Source organism: Solea senegalensis, linkage group LG9, assembly GCF_019176455.1.
Source record: "Solea senegalensis isolate Sse05_10M linkage group LG9, IFAPA_SoseM_1, whole genome shotgun sequence".
NCBI classification, from domain to species: Eukaryota; Metazoa; Chordata; class Actinopteri; order Pleuronectiformes; family Soleidae; genus Solea; species Solea senegalensis.
In genome coordinates, this window is record NC_058029.1 from 24490391 (window position 1) to 24509699 (window position 19309).

At 41.9% G+C, this 19309-nt stretch overlaps 1 protein-coding gene across 3 annotated transcripts in view; it reads left to right on the forward strand.

Moving 5' to 3' along the window:
- bcam (basal cell adhesion molecule (Lutheran blood group)) overlaps positions 1 to 13858 on the forward strand; it is a 57018-nt gene extending 43160 nt beyond the window's left edge. Inside the window, exons 4-17 of one of the 3 annotated variants that reach the window (XM_044034235.1) lie at positions 1086 to 1159; positions 1260 to 1356; positions 1696 to 1878; positions 2557 to 2678; positions 2765 to 2906; positions 3124 to 3239; positions 4340 to 4481; positions 6339 to 6463; positions 6888 to 7029; positions 7686 to 7709; positions 8351 to 8383; positions 10103 to 10244; positions 11897 to 11996; positions 13141 to 13858. In XM_044034235.1, coding sequence (XP_043890170.1) covers positions 1086 to 1159; positions 1260 to 1356; positions 1696 to 1878; positions 2557 to 2678; positions 2765 to 2906; positions 3124 to 3239; positions 4340 to 4481; positions 6339 to 6463; positions 6888 to 7029; positions 7686 to 7709; positions 8351 to 8383; positions 10103 to 10244; positions 11897 to 11996; positions 13141 to 13143 — 1445 coding nt within the window. In that variant the 3' untranslated portion in view covers positions 13144 to 13858. The remainder of the gene's footprint in view (positions 1 to 1085; positions 1160 to 1259; positions 1357 to 1695; positions 1879 to 2556; positions 2679 to 2764; positions 2907 to 3123; positions 3240 to 4339; positions 4482 to 6338; positions 6464 to 6887; positions 7030 to 7685; positions 7710 to 8350; positions 8384 to 10102; positions 10245 to 11896; positions 11997 to 13140) is intronic. The other 2 variants (XM_044034236.1, XM_044034238.1) reach the window with 2 other exon arrangements.
- The last annotated feature ends 5451 nt before the right edge of the window (positions 13859 to 19309 follow it).

A 19309-nucleotide genomic window follows, 5' to 3' on the forward strand; every position in this document is an offset into this window, starting at 1 on the left:
CAGTCAGTGTTTCACAAGACCTCCATAAAATGCTGTTTGACAAGGGCCTGGTCAGATGCACTCAACAAAGCAAGAGAACAACCTGTCCCACAGACCAGCAATTATCTCTGTCCTCTGTCCATTTGAACAGTTGACTCATCCGGGGATGAATTACAGCGCGTCTGCCCGGCCTTAACTTAATAGGACTGAGTTATGAGGTCTCCGGGGGCCGAAGCTGCAGCAGTGATAGACTGGTCTCTCTCAGTGAAGGAGGGAACATGAGAGCCCGTTCAGACCAGGTCTGATCGGATGACCTGTTTTTACGTCCGCGTAAACAGAGATTTGTCATTTCTAATCCGAGTGATTTTATTCCGATTGAACACCATCGCTACTGATCCGCACGGGATTATCGATGTAATATAATATAATATAATATAAATGAAATCAATATTTCTGTGACATGGGTTATACATGATATCTGTTATATAGTGTTATAGTGTCCTCATACTGTATGAGGACACACACACACACAGCTTGTTTCTCTGGACTCTGGATGTTAGCGCTCTTTTCAAAGGAGCAAAACATCCCAGATATCCAACTTCTGTGACCACGTCGTGTCTTATGTCGCGATGTAGATATAATGTCAAGCATTTTTTTTTTGTGGTGCTTGTGGTGTGAAGTTCCTCACTGGGAATAATAATGACTGTGACGCATGGATGAGTGCACTGCTCAGTGTGAGCGGGGGTGCGAATCAAGAATTGATTGAGTGCAACAGAAAGTGAAACTGTTTATTTTCACAAGAAGTGGACAGCTGCAGCGATAAGATGACCTCGCATGTGGAGGGAACGTGTGTGTTGTGTTTCCTTTGTGCGACTGTTATCAGCTCATGTGAACCAGGTCCCAGTGAAATAATGTGTGGAAGCATATTTACTGCTCAGCTTCATTAACAAGGTCAGTGTGTGTGTGTATGTCGCCACAGCAGATCATCTGCCTCCATCTTGTCTCCTCACCTGTCCTCATGTCCTGTCCACGGACCTTCTCCGCGGTCTTTCTCGTGTCTTCAACATCCTTTCAACGTCGTTTTCTCTCTCATTTTTCTCATACAGTCGCTCCTGAGAAGCCAGAACTCACGAAACCATCAAGTCAGGCCATTTCTGTGGGAGAGACCACCAGCTCTGAGGTGTGTTTGCGTGTTTCCGCGACTGTCTTAACGTTTGCACGGACACTTTCTCCGTCACTGATCTTCTGCTTTTTCCCTGAATGGCGTCCACGTGTGTCAGATTGGCACCTGTGTGGCGAAGAACGGACATCCTCAGCCGAGAATTATCTGGTTCAAAGACGGTCAACCTCTCGCTGAACATAAGGACAGGAAAGAAAGTGAGAGCACTCTCCTATTTTACACACAGTAAAGCAAATCCTTAAGGACGTTAAGTGAACAATTCACACTTTATTTTTATTCATAGAGAATTTTATAACAATGTATGGCTGCGTTCACTCCTTTGAACAAAGTGTATCTTCTGGCAGGTTCATATCTAACAGAACGCGCCTTGTTATTTAAAACACTTTACAACAGAGAGAACAACACAATAGTAGAGGGTTAAACATACAATAAAAGAATAAAAACTGTGAGATAAGGCTCCATGCGTCTCTGTGTGAGTATAAATGAAAACCTGAAGATATTTACAGGACTTTATCCTCTGTGTTCCTCTCGCTCAGAGACCTACATGGTCCCGTCAGTGGTGAAAGAGGCCTCAGGTCTCTCCACCGCCAAGAGCACCCTGTACATGCAGCCCAACAAGGCCGACAAGGACTCGGTGTTCCACTGCGTCGTGGAGTACAGCATGCCAGGAGACCTGATCAAGCAGAAGAAGTCTGACACCATCACCATCAACCTCAACTGTGAGTGGAGGGAGGGAGGGAGGGAGGGAGGGAGGGAGGATTAGTGAGGAGATTATCTTCACTGCTTCAGAGGGGTTCTGTGGAGGAACTGCTGGTGAATGAGCACATGGGAATGAATCAGAGAGGTTTGTTATTTGTACCATGAAGATGTAGCGTCTTTATCGTTGAGTCCCCATGAAAAACACAACAAGAATCATCGATAGATGAACGGTTATCTGAAGAATTCAAGTTTTGTTGAGTCCCAGACGTGTGTTCAGTGTTGACTCACTGCTTGTTTAGAGTGTGTAACTGAAGTTCGTGCAGCTGTGTCACTGCGGCATTCAAAAGACGGCATTAGAATAACAACCGTCAGTTTCTTGTTGAAAGAGAAAGAGAAAGCCGTGAACATGTAGTTACAAGCTTTATTATTGCAATTGTTATTTTTTTATAATCTGGGAAAAAAAAGATGTGATCATTAAAGAACTATATAAAACAACATATCATCCACACACAGCTTAAAAGTCAGAGTTTAGTTTGGAGCGGAGTAAGAATGATGAGGAAAGGAAAGAGAAGGAGCTGGGAACGTAAAAACATCCCCTCTGGAATGCGCCGCACGTCTTTGCTGACGGATGATTTAGAGGACGAGCGTGCGAGAGGGGGAGTGGTCACCTGTTCCATGTCTGTCTCCCGTTCATCTAGATCCGTCTGAGAAAGCGACCTTCGCGCTCGTCAACAAGGACCAAGTGAAGGAAGGCGACGCCGTCACCATGAAGTGTGAGACGGACGGAAACCCCCAGCCCGAGTTTGACTTCAGTAAAGATGTACGCTCTGACTCATCAAAGAGTTTGTTCGTTCATCACAATAAGATGTGGGACTCAGTCTCCGCTGTCTCTGCTTCCATCTCCAGGGGAAGCCCATCACCGGTCAGGGCGGTCTCCTCGTCCTGAAATCCGTCAAGCGCTCCGACGAAGGCGTATATACGTGCACGGCCATAGATTACGATAACTTGGATGCCGAGCTGAGCGGAGCCATCACCCTCAAAGTCCACTGTGAGTGAGCCGACGTCATTAGATTTAATGTGCACTTTCATGTGCAAAAAGTGCACAAATGAAGTGGCAGAAGCCCAGTAATAGCAAGAAAGAGGCTTTTAAATGGAGTAAGTGCATTAGCTCCGTGCTTACAGGAGAATAATAATCTGCAGTTAGGACACATGCCTCTGTGTGTGGCCTTCCGTCTCTGAAGCGCTTCTCTCTGTGTCTGTGCCAGACCTGGACCCAGTGAGCGTCACACCTGCTGAGCCCCAGGTCGCGATGCTCGGCGACAAGGTGGAATGGCAGTGTAAGACCAAGGCCTCTGCTCCACACACTGTTCAGTGGAAAAAGGTGAGCTGTCTTGATACAGACGTGATCTACTGAGCAAAAATGTGACAATTTAAGTCCAAAAAGGAAGTCTCAAGTCCATGACGTCTTCATGCTCGTGGGGATCGATGGTTTGGTTAATCTGGGGGATTAAGAACACAACACATTTGAATTAACTGATGGAGGCAGCAGTTGATCAAAAACTCTTGTGCACCGTGATATAAAAATTGCTTCTCCATGGAATTTGGTGCAACAAATGAACAAATTTAAAGGTCATATGTGTCACGTCGTTGTTGTTTTTTTAAACAAACTATGTGCCTTCTGTTCTCTTTAGTAATTGTGTGTGTACAGATTATAACTCTGTGTGCAGCAGCTGCTGCTTCTGGCCTTGAGCAGGGCTTCCTTTTAAGACAGTTGTGGCGCGACCACACTGCCTGTATTGTGCTGTGTCCTGTTGCAGCAACTGGAGAGGAGACGCTGGTGTTTGTTCTCTGCTGTGAATAAAGAGGGAAAAGCACAACACCCACACGTGGTGTGTGACCTTAACGGAAACACACAAAAGCAATTTCTTCCCTTTTTTTTTTTTTTTCACCCCAAACAGCAGCAGAACTTCATCTCATGTGACATGTTTTTTCCAGTTTGGGCAAAAAATAACAGTCCAGATGTGTCTTGTCTAACAAAAACAACACAGCATATTTTTGCTATTTATTTTCCACGAGGTTCAAAGAACAGAAACTATGTTGGCTCTCTGCACATCATTTACTGTAAAAGCACAAATCAGTCTGATAGCACTGGTATTTGGGGATTCATCCCTCCTCATCCATTCGTTATGTGCAGAGTGTTCCTCCGGTGTCAGGCTGGCGCTGTTGTTACCTGTCTATCTATTGTTGTGTCTCCAGGGTGTGATGAAAACACACCAGGGTAGAGAATGTGTTTGTTCTGAGAGAGGAAGAATTTGCACGATGGAGAGTGTGTGAAGGTTCTTCTCCTGCTTTCCCAGCGCTGCGGCGCGCCTGCAAACGAGATGTTCCCATTGATGCTGTGCTCTAATATTCACACACGTAGAATAGAACAGAGTGTGTGTGTGTGTGTGTTTTTATCTCTGCTTGTTTGTGTTCCTCCAGGGCTCTGAGGTTCTCTCGCAGGACGGCACGCTGTCAATACAAGATGTTTCCTTCGATAAAGCTGGAGAGTACGCGTGTGTCGGAGCCGTGCCGTCTGTGGCAGGACTGACAGCTGAGACTCGCGTCAACCTCACCGTCAGAGGTAACCATTTCACACTGATTCATACCGTACACGCACAATCACTTACATGTGACATGTTTAGATGCACCGCCAGGAAAGAGTCTCATTTAATCACTGACGGTTATTTTTAGTATAGTTAAGAAGAATTAACTTAAACTTAAACTTAAGAATGCCACGTCCCAGTTCGTGTTCTGAAAAACAACAAAGAAGCAGTGCCAGTCAACACAAACAAACGTTTCCCTTTTCCATTTGAAAGTGTGACGACCTTTCCTTCCACCAATCATGAGCGATAAGCGACTGTGTGAATGGGAGGGGTCAAAATCAGCTGTTACACGAGGTCCACAGAATCCCAGAGAATCACAGGTCATTTAAGTTTCATGACTTCTAAATACTTAAATATTTAATATATTGAAAATGTCAGTGATAAAATACCTTAATGCCTTAAAGCTGCTGTCGTAAATGAAATCTGTGTTGAATAGCTCTATAATCTGATAATCTGAGTGTTTACATGGACACAAGTCATCAGAATAAAAGCCTGATCAGAATAACAATAATAATGTAAAGAAACACTGAATCACAAACAAATCCTTTAGCACAGGGGTGTCAAACTCATTTTTGTTCAGGGGCCACATACAGCACAATTTGATCTCAAGGGGGCCGAACCAGTAAAAATAGTAAAATAATAGAATAATAACCTATGAACAACAAGAACTCCTTTGTTTTTTCTCCTTTGTTTTACATTTACTGAAGGATAATTTTACAAAACATGAAATTTCTTGAGAAATATTAGTGCAATTTCAACAATATCATGTACTAAATGTACTATTTACACATCACACTGAATCTATAAAGGCACAAACATTTAGTCACAGGTATCTGGAGCATTTGACATTACGTTTAGGTAAGTGTGAAATCTGAACAAATTCATCCTGTGGGCCGGATTGGACCCTCTGGCGGGCCGGTTCTGGCCCCCGGGCCGTATGTTTGACACGTAAACATAGCTAGTGACGTGGGTCTCTCAGCCTCGGGGGCCATGATGATTAATCTACTGCAACTTTTCCCACAATCATCCAAAAAGAGGCGTCCCTGAGAACACCTTAGGTGTGTAGGGAGAAGGGAGGGGAGCGATAACGGTCGCACCGGACAGGAAGTTGGACAGAAGACTGCATCGCTAACAGCAGCTTTATGAGCGATGAACACATGAATGCCCAACACTGTTGAACGCAGCTCTCTCAACTTACAACTGGGACAGTGGTCTTGTCCGAGAGCTTCTTTTTCATTTCATCATGTGCTGGAATATTTCCGTGAGATGATCGGATTTGCTGATGCGAGCATTTCTCCAAATGTGTGTGTATTTGTTATGAGGACTTGGTTTTTGTCCCCGTCAGTGATGTGACTGTGGTTTAGGTCCTCACAACATGAGTAACACCTGGAACACACACACACAGATTTAGTGTAATAACTATGATCCAAAGCAGGGTGTGTAGTGTATTGTTTTAGTCAGAGGAAGGAAGTTGTATCGTTGGTGGAAGCAACAGAGAGATGGTGTCACATTAAGAGTCAGTATGGGAGTGTGTGTCTCTGTACATTATGGGGACATACGTGTCTTCCTTTAGGGGACAAAAAACAACAATGAAAAATCCTAAATGATTCTATTTTTAGGCGTGGTATGGTTAGGAAGAGGTTAGGGTTAGGTACATGTTAGACCAGTAGGGTTAGGGTTAGGGGAAGGAAATGAACGTAAGTCAATGTAATGTTCTGTGAAGGCATAGAAAACCAGACTGTGTGTTTGTGTATGTACTGTTCAGGAAAAAAAAAAAAAAAATTCCATTCACCCACTACTGTCTTCCCCCCCCTCCCTCTCTCCCTCCCCCCCAGGAAAGCCAATGATTATGACTCCCGCTGCCGGTGAGGTGGGGAAGGAAGGAGACACGGTGTCACTGAAGTGCTCGGCTTACGGCTACCCCGCCCCCCAGTTCACCTGGAAACCCTCAGGAAAAGAGGTATGAACGTGCAAACAAAGCCCGAGACCTGCAGAGACACGTCCCCCTCTGTCCTCCTACCCGATAAAGACGCATGTCATACAAACTGAGCTACGGAGCATTCATAGTATTTTCATTTCATCTTCCTCGTAAAAGACTGGCGGGTGGAAAAGATGCAAATACCTCATACAGATGTGATAGAGCTGAAAATAAATATTCATAAAAGAGGGAATGTGGATTCATACTGAAACATTAAATAAAAGTGAGATTAAAATGAATAATAATAGTGATATTCTGTCAAAATACCATTTATAAATCAGAACAATGGGGAGAAGAATTAAGCAACGCGTGCCACAAATGATGTTTTGTTGAAATTATGCAGGAACTAATGAAGAAATATGTCAATAATCATGTGTTTTTCCTCTGTCCCTCCTCCCACCGCCAGTCTGTATCAGTGGAAGGCAACAAGGTGGTGAGCACCGTGACCCTGCAAGCCACAGCCGAGGTCATGAAGGGCGGGGTGACCTGCGAGGTCACCAACGAGCATGGAACTGATAGCAAGAACTTCCCAGTATCTCTTAAACGAGGTCAGTGTCGGGAGGCGGCCGCGGCACTGTTGCTTCACACTTCCCCTCTGTTGTCTCTCTATTTTATCACGGAGTGAAGATGTCGGGGTTTTCCTGAAAATGTTGATTTTCTAGAGCCAGAGATGAATAATGTGCTGAAGTGTCACAGTTATCACTGTCCCTTCACACCTTTTTCTAGTTTTTTTAATAATTATAGTTTAATAATAATAATTGCAGATGATGCTGTGAGTCTGAGCTGTTTCTCTTTACTAACTTCACTCTCTATGATTAAAGTAAATATTATAATAAGGGATGTATATTCTAATTTGAAATTTATTAGTGATCCCGCACTTACAAAATAAACAATATATATATATATATATATATACAAAATATGCAAATGCAACATGTTTAAAATGTGCAATAACTACGTTACAAGTGAATAATGGAACAGGGATAAACAGGTAGTGTTCATAAACATGCAAAAGTACTTAAAGATGAAAATATTTAACATGTTTGTACGTGTGTGTGCACGTTAACAACTTCTTATATGAACACATTACTGTGAGAAAAGTGCAGAGATACAATAGAACATGGAGTTCGCTCCATCTTTTGCTCTTTCACCCGCTGATCTCCTCCTTCTTCTTGTTTTCTTTCCCTCTCTCTGTTCTTTACAGCAATTGGCAACTCAGCTGACAGAGGTAGAGCCTTCTCCCTCCTCCTCCTCCTCCTCTCCTCCCTCCTTCTCTCAGGACTCTTTTTTGCACAGACCCTGTAATTTAGAAACCCCACCCCTCCACCCATCTCCTCTTGCCCCAGCCCTCCCATCACACATGTAGACACACGCACACACACACACACACACACACACACACACACACTTCCTCTTCTGTACTGTAATCTTGTATATTTGTCCTCTTGCTACCGAACACTGTGGATATTGTATATTGTTCTTCTTCTTCTTCTTCCTCTTCTTCTTCTTCTTCTTCTTCTTCTTCTCTCGTCACCTTTGTATGATGTCTGTCCTAAGATTTTGTGGATGCTACTACACTTTTTGTGGCCCCCTGGGGACAATAAAGGACTCTATTCTATTCTATTTCCTCCTTTCATCTCTTTGTCTCTTCACTGTGTCTCTTTTGTGGTCACCTCTCGTTTCCGACTTTTTTCCCCTTTCTCGTCGTCGCCACTTGCCGGGGTGTGTGTGTGTGTGTGTGTGGGGTGGGTGTGTGTAGGATTGTGTATAACCTAGGCGCGCACTTGCAGTGTGTGTGTGTGTGTGTGTGTGTGTGTGTGTGTGTGCTTTGCTATGCTGTGGGACTGAGAAACTCTCTTTCTTTCAAAGTGCTGCTTTCTGGAATCCCTGTGCTTAAGTCAGGTCTGTATTGCTAACCTTACTGACATGTATATGGTGTACGTCCACAACGTGTAGTGTCTCACACACACACACACACACACACAGGATATTTGTGTGTACCACAGCTGATGTGTTGCTGTTTGTGAACTTGTATTACTGCCCTTGTGAGGACTGGATTTAAAGAGGCTGGACTATGATCTAAAGCAGAACGTTTCTGAAAACTGAAAGTTATTTAGTTTCCTTGAACTGTGTCCAAGCCCGAGGGACAATTTTAAAGGAATAATCAGACGTTTTCCTGTGGTTTTATTGTTAAGAACCAGAGCTTTTACAGTTCTTGCTGATTTGGATCAGCTGAGTTGAAGCAGAGAATCATCTAAAACAGAAAACACCGTGGGTCCAGGACCAGGATTGAGAAACCCTACATTATAGCATATAGTTTTAATAATTAAATTAAAGCGGCTGGTACGGGTACGTTAGCGTCTTTCTGCTAGCCGTCTCCTGGCTTCACCTTGACTCTGAGACCCTGATCAGTCTTGGTATTGACGTCCGTCCTGAGTGATCTGATCACATGCTGACAGGCCCGAACGCATGTAATCCATCCTGGGACATGTTAAAGACTGACGTCCTCCCGCTTCAGTTTCACCGTGAACGTCTCACAGCTCACACACTGACGTACGTGTAGACCGTGACGTCACTGGTGTTATTTAATAGTTGAAATCCTCGTCAAGTAGAGCTTTGAGTCGCTGTTTTTCTCCTTCATACCTGTCACGTGCACCACCGCACAAACACCGATGGTCCTCAGGGTCAAAGGAGACGTATCAGGACAAACAGTTTTACTTTATGATCAGATCACCCAGGACACGCCCAGTTAATACCACAGGTATCCATATCTAACTTAACCTGTTCACGTTCCAACTTTCAACTGTATTGATTTTCAGTTTGAGTCATTTTTTTTCTTTCACAATAAAAGCAGATTTTCTGATTTAGCTTCTTAAATTGGAATATTTTCATTAAAATCTATGTCTTTGGTTTGTAAATAAAACATTTTAGGGAAATATAGTTTAGACGTTGGGGAAGGGACATGATTAATCAAGAAAATAGCAGACAAGTTAGTGCTTTATGAAAACAATTATTAGTCGCAGCCCGAGACTGAATGAAGAGAACGACTTTGCGAGTGTATTTTCAGGAGATCAGAAACACTGTCAGTATTCTCCGTGGCCATAGAGTTCATCAACAACGGTTGTTAAAAGTTCTGGATTATGTAGAAAACACTGTAGAATCGTCCTCACAAGTGTAGTAATACAAGACTATGTGTACGGGTGAGTATGTGCCGTGTGGTTTCTGGCTGTCTCGTGTCATGTGTGAGTGTACAGGCCCCGTTCAGGGTCCCATCACATGTCAGTCACTGCATTCAAAAGTTAAACTAACGCCCATCCCGCTCCCCTCCCCTGCCTCTTTTCCTCTCCCCCATCATCCCATCACCCGTCCTCCCATGGTCCCCCAACTGAAATCATATCCCTCCCTGTCCTTCCTCCTCTTCCACCCCACGAATCAAACTCTCCATCTGTCTAAACCCCGAACGTGATTCCCCTCTCCCCACCACTGCCCCTTCAAAAATCAACAAAATTCTCCCTTTTCCCTCCCTCCACCTCTTTCATTCTGATCGATCCACTTACCCCCCACCCCTGTCCTCCCTCAACTCTCCCTCCCTCCCTCCACGTGTCCGTTGTGACACTGTAGCTGACAAGCAGCAGGGAGGCTCCAGCGGTGTGGTGATAGCTGTGGTGGTGTGTGTTCTGCTGCTGCTGCTGCTGGTGGCCCTGCTCTACTTCCTCAACAAGAAGAACAAGCTGCCCTGCAGCAAGAAGGACAAGAAGGAAGTGTGAGTACAGACAAAGACGCCGTTTGTTTAACCCCCAGTTTCCAACAAGTGGTACGACGGCGTGACGGACCTCATCGAAGACAAACACAACACAATAAACACAAGATCTCTCATCATGACATGTGGCTATTTATAACTGGCATGTTGTGTTTTTCTCTGCTGATCGGTGGACTGTAGTGTGTCCATCACCGTTCGGTCAAAACCAGGAGCCGAAGTCAGTTAACGGCTGAAATCCTCGACCACTTGACGGAAATGGGGCTCACTGCATGTGTGCGGCAATTATTTAAAGTGAAGACGTAACAGCGAAGTGTGCTGCGGTGCCTTCTGTCAAAAATCATGAAAAGTGTGAGAATAGAGAGTCTACTGAAGTGCACTCCTGCAGGAATACACTCCGGCACACAGAGCATACACTCTATGTGATCTGGAAAATGAATTCACACAAAAAAAAAAAGAAGAAGAGTGCACTTAGATGTCAGAGTTGCTTCCTCAGAAATTCAAATACTCGTGGATGATTAAGATTAAGGAACTTATTCTAATGTAGACTTTATTTAACTGCGTGCCAACAGTGGAGTTCTCTCCAGTATTTCAGCGTTAAAGCATCATACTGACAAGCATTTGTTCAGTTTTTGAGCAGCATTTAGATGCTTAACTTAGTTTGACACTGTAAATTGCTGATGATGAAACGAACATGAGTTCAGTATAAACAAACAACATTTGAAATGCTCAATTAGATAATAGTCCTCCAAAATTAGAATCTCGCCTACATAACTATTTTAAACTGAACCAGTGAGAGTCATGGATGCTCACTCAGTGGGAACACAAAGCTATATAGCAATATTCTAACAGCATTTGAAGCTTGGAGATGGCTCTGCTGTTTCACTGCTGCCTTGTGTGGTAAGTCTGTGTCACTTTGGTAAATCCAAACACCAAAGTCACAACATTTCTCTGTAGACTTTGGTGTCCGGAGTTTCCAGTAGGAAAATACTGTCTAACACAAGATTTAGTGGCAAACATGTTATTGAGATATCATAGACTTGAGCAGACAGAGGATTTATTAAGTGAGCCTTTTGCCAGGTGTCTAAAATATATATGTATATATATACATGTATATATATACAATATATATATATATATATATATATATATATATATATATATACATATATATATATATATATATATAATACATGTATATATATACATGTGTATATATATAATGAAATGTATAAAAATAATAATAAAGAATATAAATAATAATAATATAATTATAATTATATAGAATAATATATATAGATGGAATAATATAAGAATATAAAAAATAATAATAAATAAAAAATAATAATAAAAAAAAATGTATAAAAATAAAATGTATCCCAATGTCATTTCACTGCTGTTGTACTTGTAAACTCTACCATGTGACAAATACATCTTTAATCTTAAATATGAGGCAGTTACCTGCATGTGTGTGGCAGTAAAATTGATGGTATACTTGATACATTTGGGGAAATGTATTGTAGGTGCTGTCTTAAAGTAGCTGATTATGATTTATGTCAGTTATGAAGAGTAAAGTTCAGTCTCACATCCCCCACTCTCTCTCTCTCCCTCTCACTCTCTGTCTCTGTCTCTCTGTCTCTCTGTCTCTCCCTCTGCAGATCCAGCGGGGACGTGAACAACGACATTGTCGTGGAGATGAAGACAGACAAGGGCAATGAAGAGGCGGGTCTCCTCCACAAGAGACCGGCCACCGAACAGGTCGGGACAATGGACACGTGTGTGAGACGTTGGTTCAACACTGTGATGATCATGATCGTCATAGACCAAAGCAGAGCCACTTTGGCAGAGACAGGTCAAGGACGTCTCAGCTGTCAGGGACAACGTGGACGATGAAAACAAAGCCGGCGCTTTTTTTAACTGTAATAACTAAATGAAGAGTTTTATTAGAGGAGATGAAACAGTGAGTCATTTGGCATTAATAAGTGAGGCAAACATAAACATGAACACGAGCTTTATCTCAAGGCGCTGACTGCAGGTTTGTGAGAGCTGTTGCTGTCGCTCAGGTGACGGAGGGTGACAGCTACAGCGGTGGTATAGTTCATGTGAACCTGAAAGCCTTATTCTAGGTGATTTCTTATTATTCTATGTGAGAGCGGCTGACAGTTGACATGTTTTAGAATAGCTCCAAGTTTACGGACATTTGAAAGTGACGTGTTCCGACGCTGTCAAGTCAAGTTTCCCTCCAAAGACACAATGAAAGAAACGCTGTCCCTTGTCAAGTTTCCCTCCAAAGACACAATGAAAGAAAAGTCCCTTGAAAAGCAAAGACTTGACTTGACTTTAGAATTGTGGTTGTTTAAGACTCATATTCAGCATTGACTTCCAAATAAAGAAAGGCTCATCTGATTAGGTCTGTTAATCTCATCGTAACACAGCCTTTTGCAACTGGAACGTTTCTCTTCTCTCCTTGATTAGCTCTTGATAAGTTGTTACATAAGCCCGGAATTTGCCTTTTTCTCCCTCTTCGCTCGTCGTTTCCTCTTCTTTACTTCCTTCGACATCAGTTTTCTCTAAAACCGAGGCTTATTTTAGACCCACTCGTAGTGGGACGGGACCTCATTCCCAGAATGTCAACCGTGTCCTCCATCGTTGCTAACAGTTACGCTAACAGGACCAAGTGTCACTGGTGGGTAACAAAGAAAAGAAGGAAGATATAAACTGAGGTTTTCACTATTCTCGTGATTTAACCATCACAATGACTCTAAAGCTGTTAAATTAGGGTTCAAATCTTGCACAGTCCCACTATGATAGTTAGAAAGTAGATGAATATTCTTCATTAAGGTTCTTTTGTCATTTTGTAAGAAGATTCATATTTGAATAATGTGTTTTTTTTCTCTGACAGTGATGAACTGAGCTGAGGAAATCCACCGACAGAGGGAGGAAGGACGGACGGAGGACAGCGGGTTATTAAGACGCAACAGGGCTCATTTTTGTTATTTACTGAAGGGGGACAACACGTGGTGGAACATGGAAGTGGCTTTTGGGAACTTTGGGAGAAACTGCACGTTTCTAACCTGGAGTAGAACAGTCGGGTGAAGTCACTCTGCTTTGTTCTGTTTTGTATTAAAACTCCATCCCTCTGCACTACTACAGGTTAGAAAGAAAACGAAATCATAACGTTACTCATAATCACTGGATTGTCTTTTAATTTAAACCCGTTATTCACCAATCACATCTTTGACTCCACGGCAGAGTAGAGCTGAACACTGACACATGAGCATGATCTACCCCACAATGAACCACTGTGTTCTTTCACGAGTGTGTGTTTGAAGCACTGCTCTGCACTGGAGTCTGCACTTAAATCATCTGCCAGCTCCGTCATCACAGAGCTGTCACAGAGCTGTTTGTGTGTCTGTCATTTGTGTAACAACCCTCGGCACTGTGTGCGGCCCACGCGGCGCTAAGCGTTTCCACTCTCAGAAGCTCTGCGTTTGCTTTCGTGCCATTTGTTTCATCGCATTTTCTTTTTTGTTTCCCCCTTTTTCCACTCCCCGCTAATGATCTTTCAGTAGAAGCAGCTCCGGCATTTGATCACACTGATTCTGTCTCTGAAACAAAAATCCAGCTGAACTGAACACTGAACAAACAAGCTGTTAGGTTGTAAAAATTAGTCCTTGCTATTTCCAGCATACTTGTATATTATGTTAGTACACACACACACACACACATGTTTTACTTTGCTCTGCTGTGTTTTTTATCCCGCGTAACTGTAATAGCTGCCATTTCTCTGACGTCACTCACATGCGAGCAGCGCTTCCACTCGTGCCCCGCCCCCCTCCCCCCCGCCCCCTGTAGATAAACCTGCCTTTAGTGTCGCAGCGCTCCGGGTGTGTGAGCTCAACGCTGATTGTGTTTTGCACAAGCATGCAAGTCACGCTTCAGTGTGGGTCTGTACTCGTATGTAAACCTGCACCTGGTGTGGACCACAGCGTCAGAGACCCTTCACTGTCATCACTGTACAATGGTTGGATTTCGGCAAAGCGGTCTTAGATGTTTGTTTTTTTGGGAGAAACCATAAGTTCCATCTACTTTGTTATACGTCGGGATGGTGTGTGTGTTTGTGTGTGGGGGGTGTATGTGGTGTACGAGTGTTTCCTGTTCCTCCTGCACACTGTTAGCGGGCCTGAGGTTTGATAGCGGGTTGTTGTGGCCTTTTACTTTGTTGTACACTGGAAACAATGGCCTTGATTTTCTGTTTTTGATTAAAACAAAAAAAAAAAAAAAAAGGTCTCCTCAAACCACTATCTGTGCCCACAAGACTCTTTCTCCCCAGTTACTGTCGACGGGTCTTGTCATATTGACTTTTAGCAAACTTATTATGGCAAGCAACGATGGAAACATGAGCTCAGAGCACCATTTTTTTATTTGAATATTTTATATAAAAATATTGTGATATGCAATTTGTTTTTTTTTAGAAAGGGGTATTCTTTGATTTTGAACTACTGAGTTTTCATTTCCCCAAGTTTTTCCTCCCCCTGTGAGAAGAAAGGAATGTTTTTCTCGGTTCTTTTTATGAAATATCTCAGTGCTTTACTTCTCTCTGTACTGTATGCTGTATATTTTGTGGTACACTGCTGTGACCTCTGTGGTGTGTTGATGAATCTTTTTTTTTCCCCGTCGTTGTTTTTGTTCCAGCTGTGTAGAATTTATAATGAAAAAAAGAAAACCAATCACACCCCTTTATCTTGTGTGTTTTTTTTTATTCCCATCTTTTACAAAATGTTGTTGTCTAAATGATAAGGCGCAACATCGGAGCGTCATCTCAAATCCTCTCATCACACATCAGATTGCGTTTGATGTAATTCCTCTGTCTATTTTTGACACTTCCTAGAAGACAACATCTAAATTGATTCCCTGTTTGCACAAAGCTTAATCTCTTTGATATGATATGTTATGTAAATGCCTCCTCACATTGATTGGGCCCATGATTTGTTGTGACAGAACAGAAAAGTGGAGGAAGCTCATGTTTTGCATCGATAACTGCGTAAAGGATGAGCTCTCAGTGCTCTCTGTCTCTCTCCCTCCCTCCCTCTTTCTCCCTCTCTCTCTCTCCGCGTCCATGTTGAGAAACGAGTATGAAATGAAGCCATCAGTCATCATTAAATGACCGTGCAGCCGTTAGCGGGATGGCTTTTATCAACGGCAGCCATAATCCTAATTGGCGTCATATTTCAAAATCAAATAACAATGAAAAAATGCATGAAAAAAAAAAAGTTATGTTTAAACTCTGCTCACCTGTCGCTGACATTATCTTACATAACAGTGTCCTTGTACCGCTTCATGTGAGACGCCATGTGTGGACACCCAAACCTTTAATTATGACTACAATCAGTCACTCTCATGCACACTGATCAAGCATAACATTATGAAGTGAATAACGCTGATTATGTCGTCATCAGAGAATCGATGAGGCAGCAGATAAACATTTGGTCCTCAAAGTTGATGTTTTAGAAGCAGGAAAAAATGAGCGGGGATTTGAGCGACTTTGACAAGGGACAAACTGTGATGGTCAAACCAGCGTCTGTATTCCATGTGAACATGGAATACAAAGTGTGTAAATATAGTTATATATATATACATATACATATATATATCTATATATATATATATATAAATATATATATATATATATATATATATATATATATATATATATATATATATATATATATATATATATATATATATACATATATACATAGATATACATATACATATAAAATTGTGGGATTTGTTAAGATGTGTAAGATCTGTAAATATCAGTGTTACTAGTGAAGAGTAAATGAAGATGGCACAAAAAAATGAAAATAATTCAGGTTCGCCTGGAAAAACAAGCAATTTCAGGATGATTATGTCTTTGGAATGATGGAGAATCAGCTCTAAACTCACTCAAATCAAAGTACAATCAAAGTCTGACTTTGATCAAGTGAAGCAGAACAAAATGAGAGGTTTTAGTGCAGAAGTTACAGACGAGGACTCATTTGGCACATTTTGGATACCTCTGTGCCATTTGTAAACCATGTATTAAACTACTTTCTTCACTTTTATATAACTATTAGTGTTGAATAAAACAATTCATGTCCTTGTTTCAAAGTTCCTGCAGACTTTTTATATATTTTCCATTCCAAAAAAACAAACACCAGATTGGTCCATTGAGCCTTGTCTCTATTTGCTGGTCTGTATCTCAGCGAGGGAATGGTCTATATGAATGCATCACATCTCATTGGCTTCCTTACAGCCAATAGAAGGACGCTGTCGTCTCCGAATTTTGATTGACAGCTTTGTTGGCCAATGAGAAGCAACAGAACGTGTGGACGTGACGCGCCTGGCTGCTGCCTGAGCAATGCTTCCCCAAGGATCCTTACGTCAGCTAGAGACGCGGGAATGTTTTGAATGTAACACAGGAAGTCCGTCTAACCAGAGAGAGACTAATCCATTTTTCAAAGGTAAGCGCAATTTTACAGTTGTCATTCGGGCGAAACGATTTCTGTTGTCCGTGTTCTTTGGCTTTGATCACTGTAATGCTTTGTTTTATACTGTTGGAAACAGTCAGCTTTCATTTGAGCCGTATGGAGTGTGTTTTGGACAAAATGCCGGAGCGTTAGCTCCAGAAATGCGGCGAAATGACAAGGTCCCCAAATTGGGTGACCCAATAGAATATTATATATATATATATACATATACATATAATATTATATTCAGTATATTCAGGTAGTCAGCTGACCTCATTCTTTGTGCACATAATGTTGCTGAACCTGACCAACTGCCAAGTCTACCAACAATAAGCAGATAGAGATATATACGTATATGGAACCATATTCTGTTATGTTCTCCTCTCAGCCCGCCCACTGTACCATCGCGTCCTCACACCTCACACGTCTTACTGGTTGCATTAGCGTAGAAGTGAGAACTCACACAGATTTGATAGAGCTCGACTTCTTCCATGTGCTGCTTCAAGGGTAACTAAACCCCTAATATGAAGTGGGCTGAGACGTGAGGGGCGAGAGTGGGGAGCGAGGTGGTCTCATGGAGTAAAGACAACAGCCAGTTTTCCCTCAAACACGTCCCAACTATTGTAACTTGTGTTCTGGTTGGCTGACACTTGTGTTACCACATGTTTCTGCTGCATACAACACGAGGAGAGTGAATACAGTCTGGCGATGCTTGACGCCGCTGAGCATTTCATCTGGGTGTAGGTCAGGGTTTCTCAGTCCTGGTCCTGGACCCACTGCCCTGCAGGGTTTAGATGTTTCCTTGCTGTCGTTATCAGGCTTCAGCAGATGTGTTGGAGCTGGGAAACATCTAAAATATGTGGGATATCCAGGATTGAGAAACTCTGGTGAGTCAACCTCCACATGAAGGTTTTTCAGTTGTTTTCTTCAAACAGACACAAACTCTCTATTTATGAGCCTATTGTGATCCTTTGTCCTCACACACACACACACACACACACACACACTGAGCTGCTGCTTTTCCATTAGGAAATTAGAAGTCTCTCATCAATGTGACCTGGAGAAATCGATCTGTGCTCAGAATACAAAGAGGCAAAGAGAGCAGTGTAAGAGCTTGTGGGTAGATGGAGGGAATTTACTAGAGGACATAAATAACAGTGTCAGTGTCGTCCTCCCACTGACGTGATGGACGAGAGGAAACATGTCAGCATCTTCAAACACCTGCAATAAAATCCTGCACACAGGACCAACGGAAGAAAATCACTGAATTCTGATGAAAGGGATTAAAGAAGGTCTTTATCATTAACATTAAGTGATAAAAAAATCACTTTGCATTGGTGTTTTGTTGCCTCACAACAAGGTCACTGGTTTGAATCTCGGGTGTTGGTCCTGTCAGAATCAGCCAGCAGGGAGCTCATGTGGTCACTATGGAAATGACAGTATTCAATTAAACTTGATTTAAAAAGGGTTTTCGGAAGAGTTACTTTTATAGTCGCAGCGGAATAAGACATGATTGGACCCAACTGTGACCTGCCACAAACACAACATACTTTATTTCATCCCCATCAATGTATTGGTTTTATTAAACAGGGACAGTGTACATTAATAAACATAATTAATATGAATATATATATATGTATATATATATATATATATATATATATATATATATATATATATATATATATATACATATATATATATATATATATATATATATACATATATATATATATATATATATATATATACATATACTCCATGGGCAGATCAGTATTGATGTCACCGTAAAAAACTAGAATATCATTTGAAATAACAAAGGTCTCAATAAAGCATGCAGAGTAATAACAGAATAGACAGATGATTGATGTTAAAAGAAAGATAATTCAGGACACTCTATATAACATTAACGTCCTGCAGTTGTTGAAAACACAAGACACAACAAACTGCTGCATTGTTAAAACACTAATTGGAGAAATTCAAATGAGAAGCACGAGCGAGCGAGAGCATGCACAGAATCTAAATGACATAAAACAGTGACACGACAGAGCACAAAGGAAGCATTGGTTCTGTTTATGTTGACGATAAAGAGTACTCCGCTCTCATTGTTGGTATTATGTGTAGAAACAGCAGAGACAAAAGTTGTGAAGGTTCCTTCACATTCTCACGTATGCAGCGAGCTTGCTGTCCAATAGTATTTTTCTTTTTAGAAAAACAAAGAGAGAAAAAATCCCCAAAACAAGGCTTCTTGAAAAATGATTTTTGCAGTGTGTGTGTGTGTGTGGGTGGGTGTTTTTCTGCCGAGGTGAAAGTATGTGTCGATGTTACTGCATCAGAGCAGATAAACAGTAACTGACCTGGCATCCCGTGGGAGTGGAAGACATTTGTGTAACAATGTAACAAAGATATATGTGGAGAATGTTTCAGTGAAAGAGTAGAAGTGAAACATGTAAACCAGTGTATGTGTGTATGTTGTTAATATGATCTGCTGATCCAGTAGCATGTGCAGTATCTGTATCTGTATCTACTGCCTCCTTCTTAGTCCGTGCTTGTGTAACT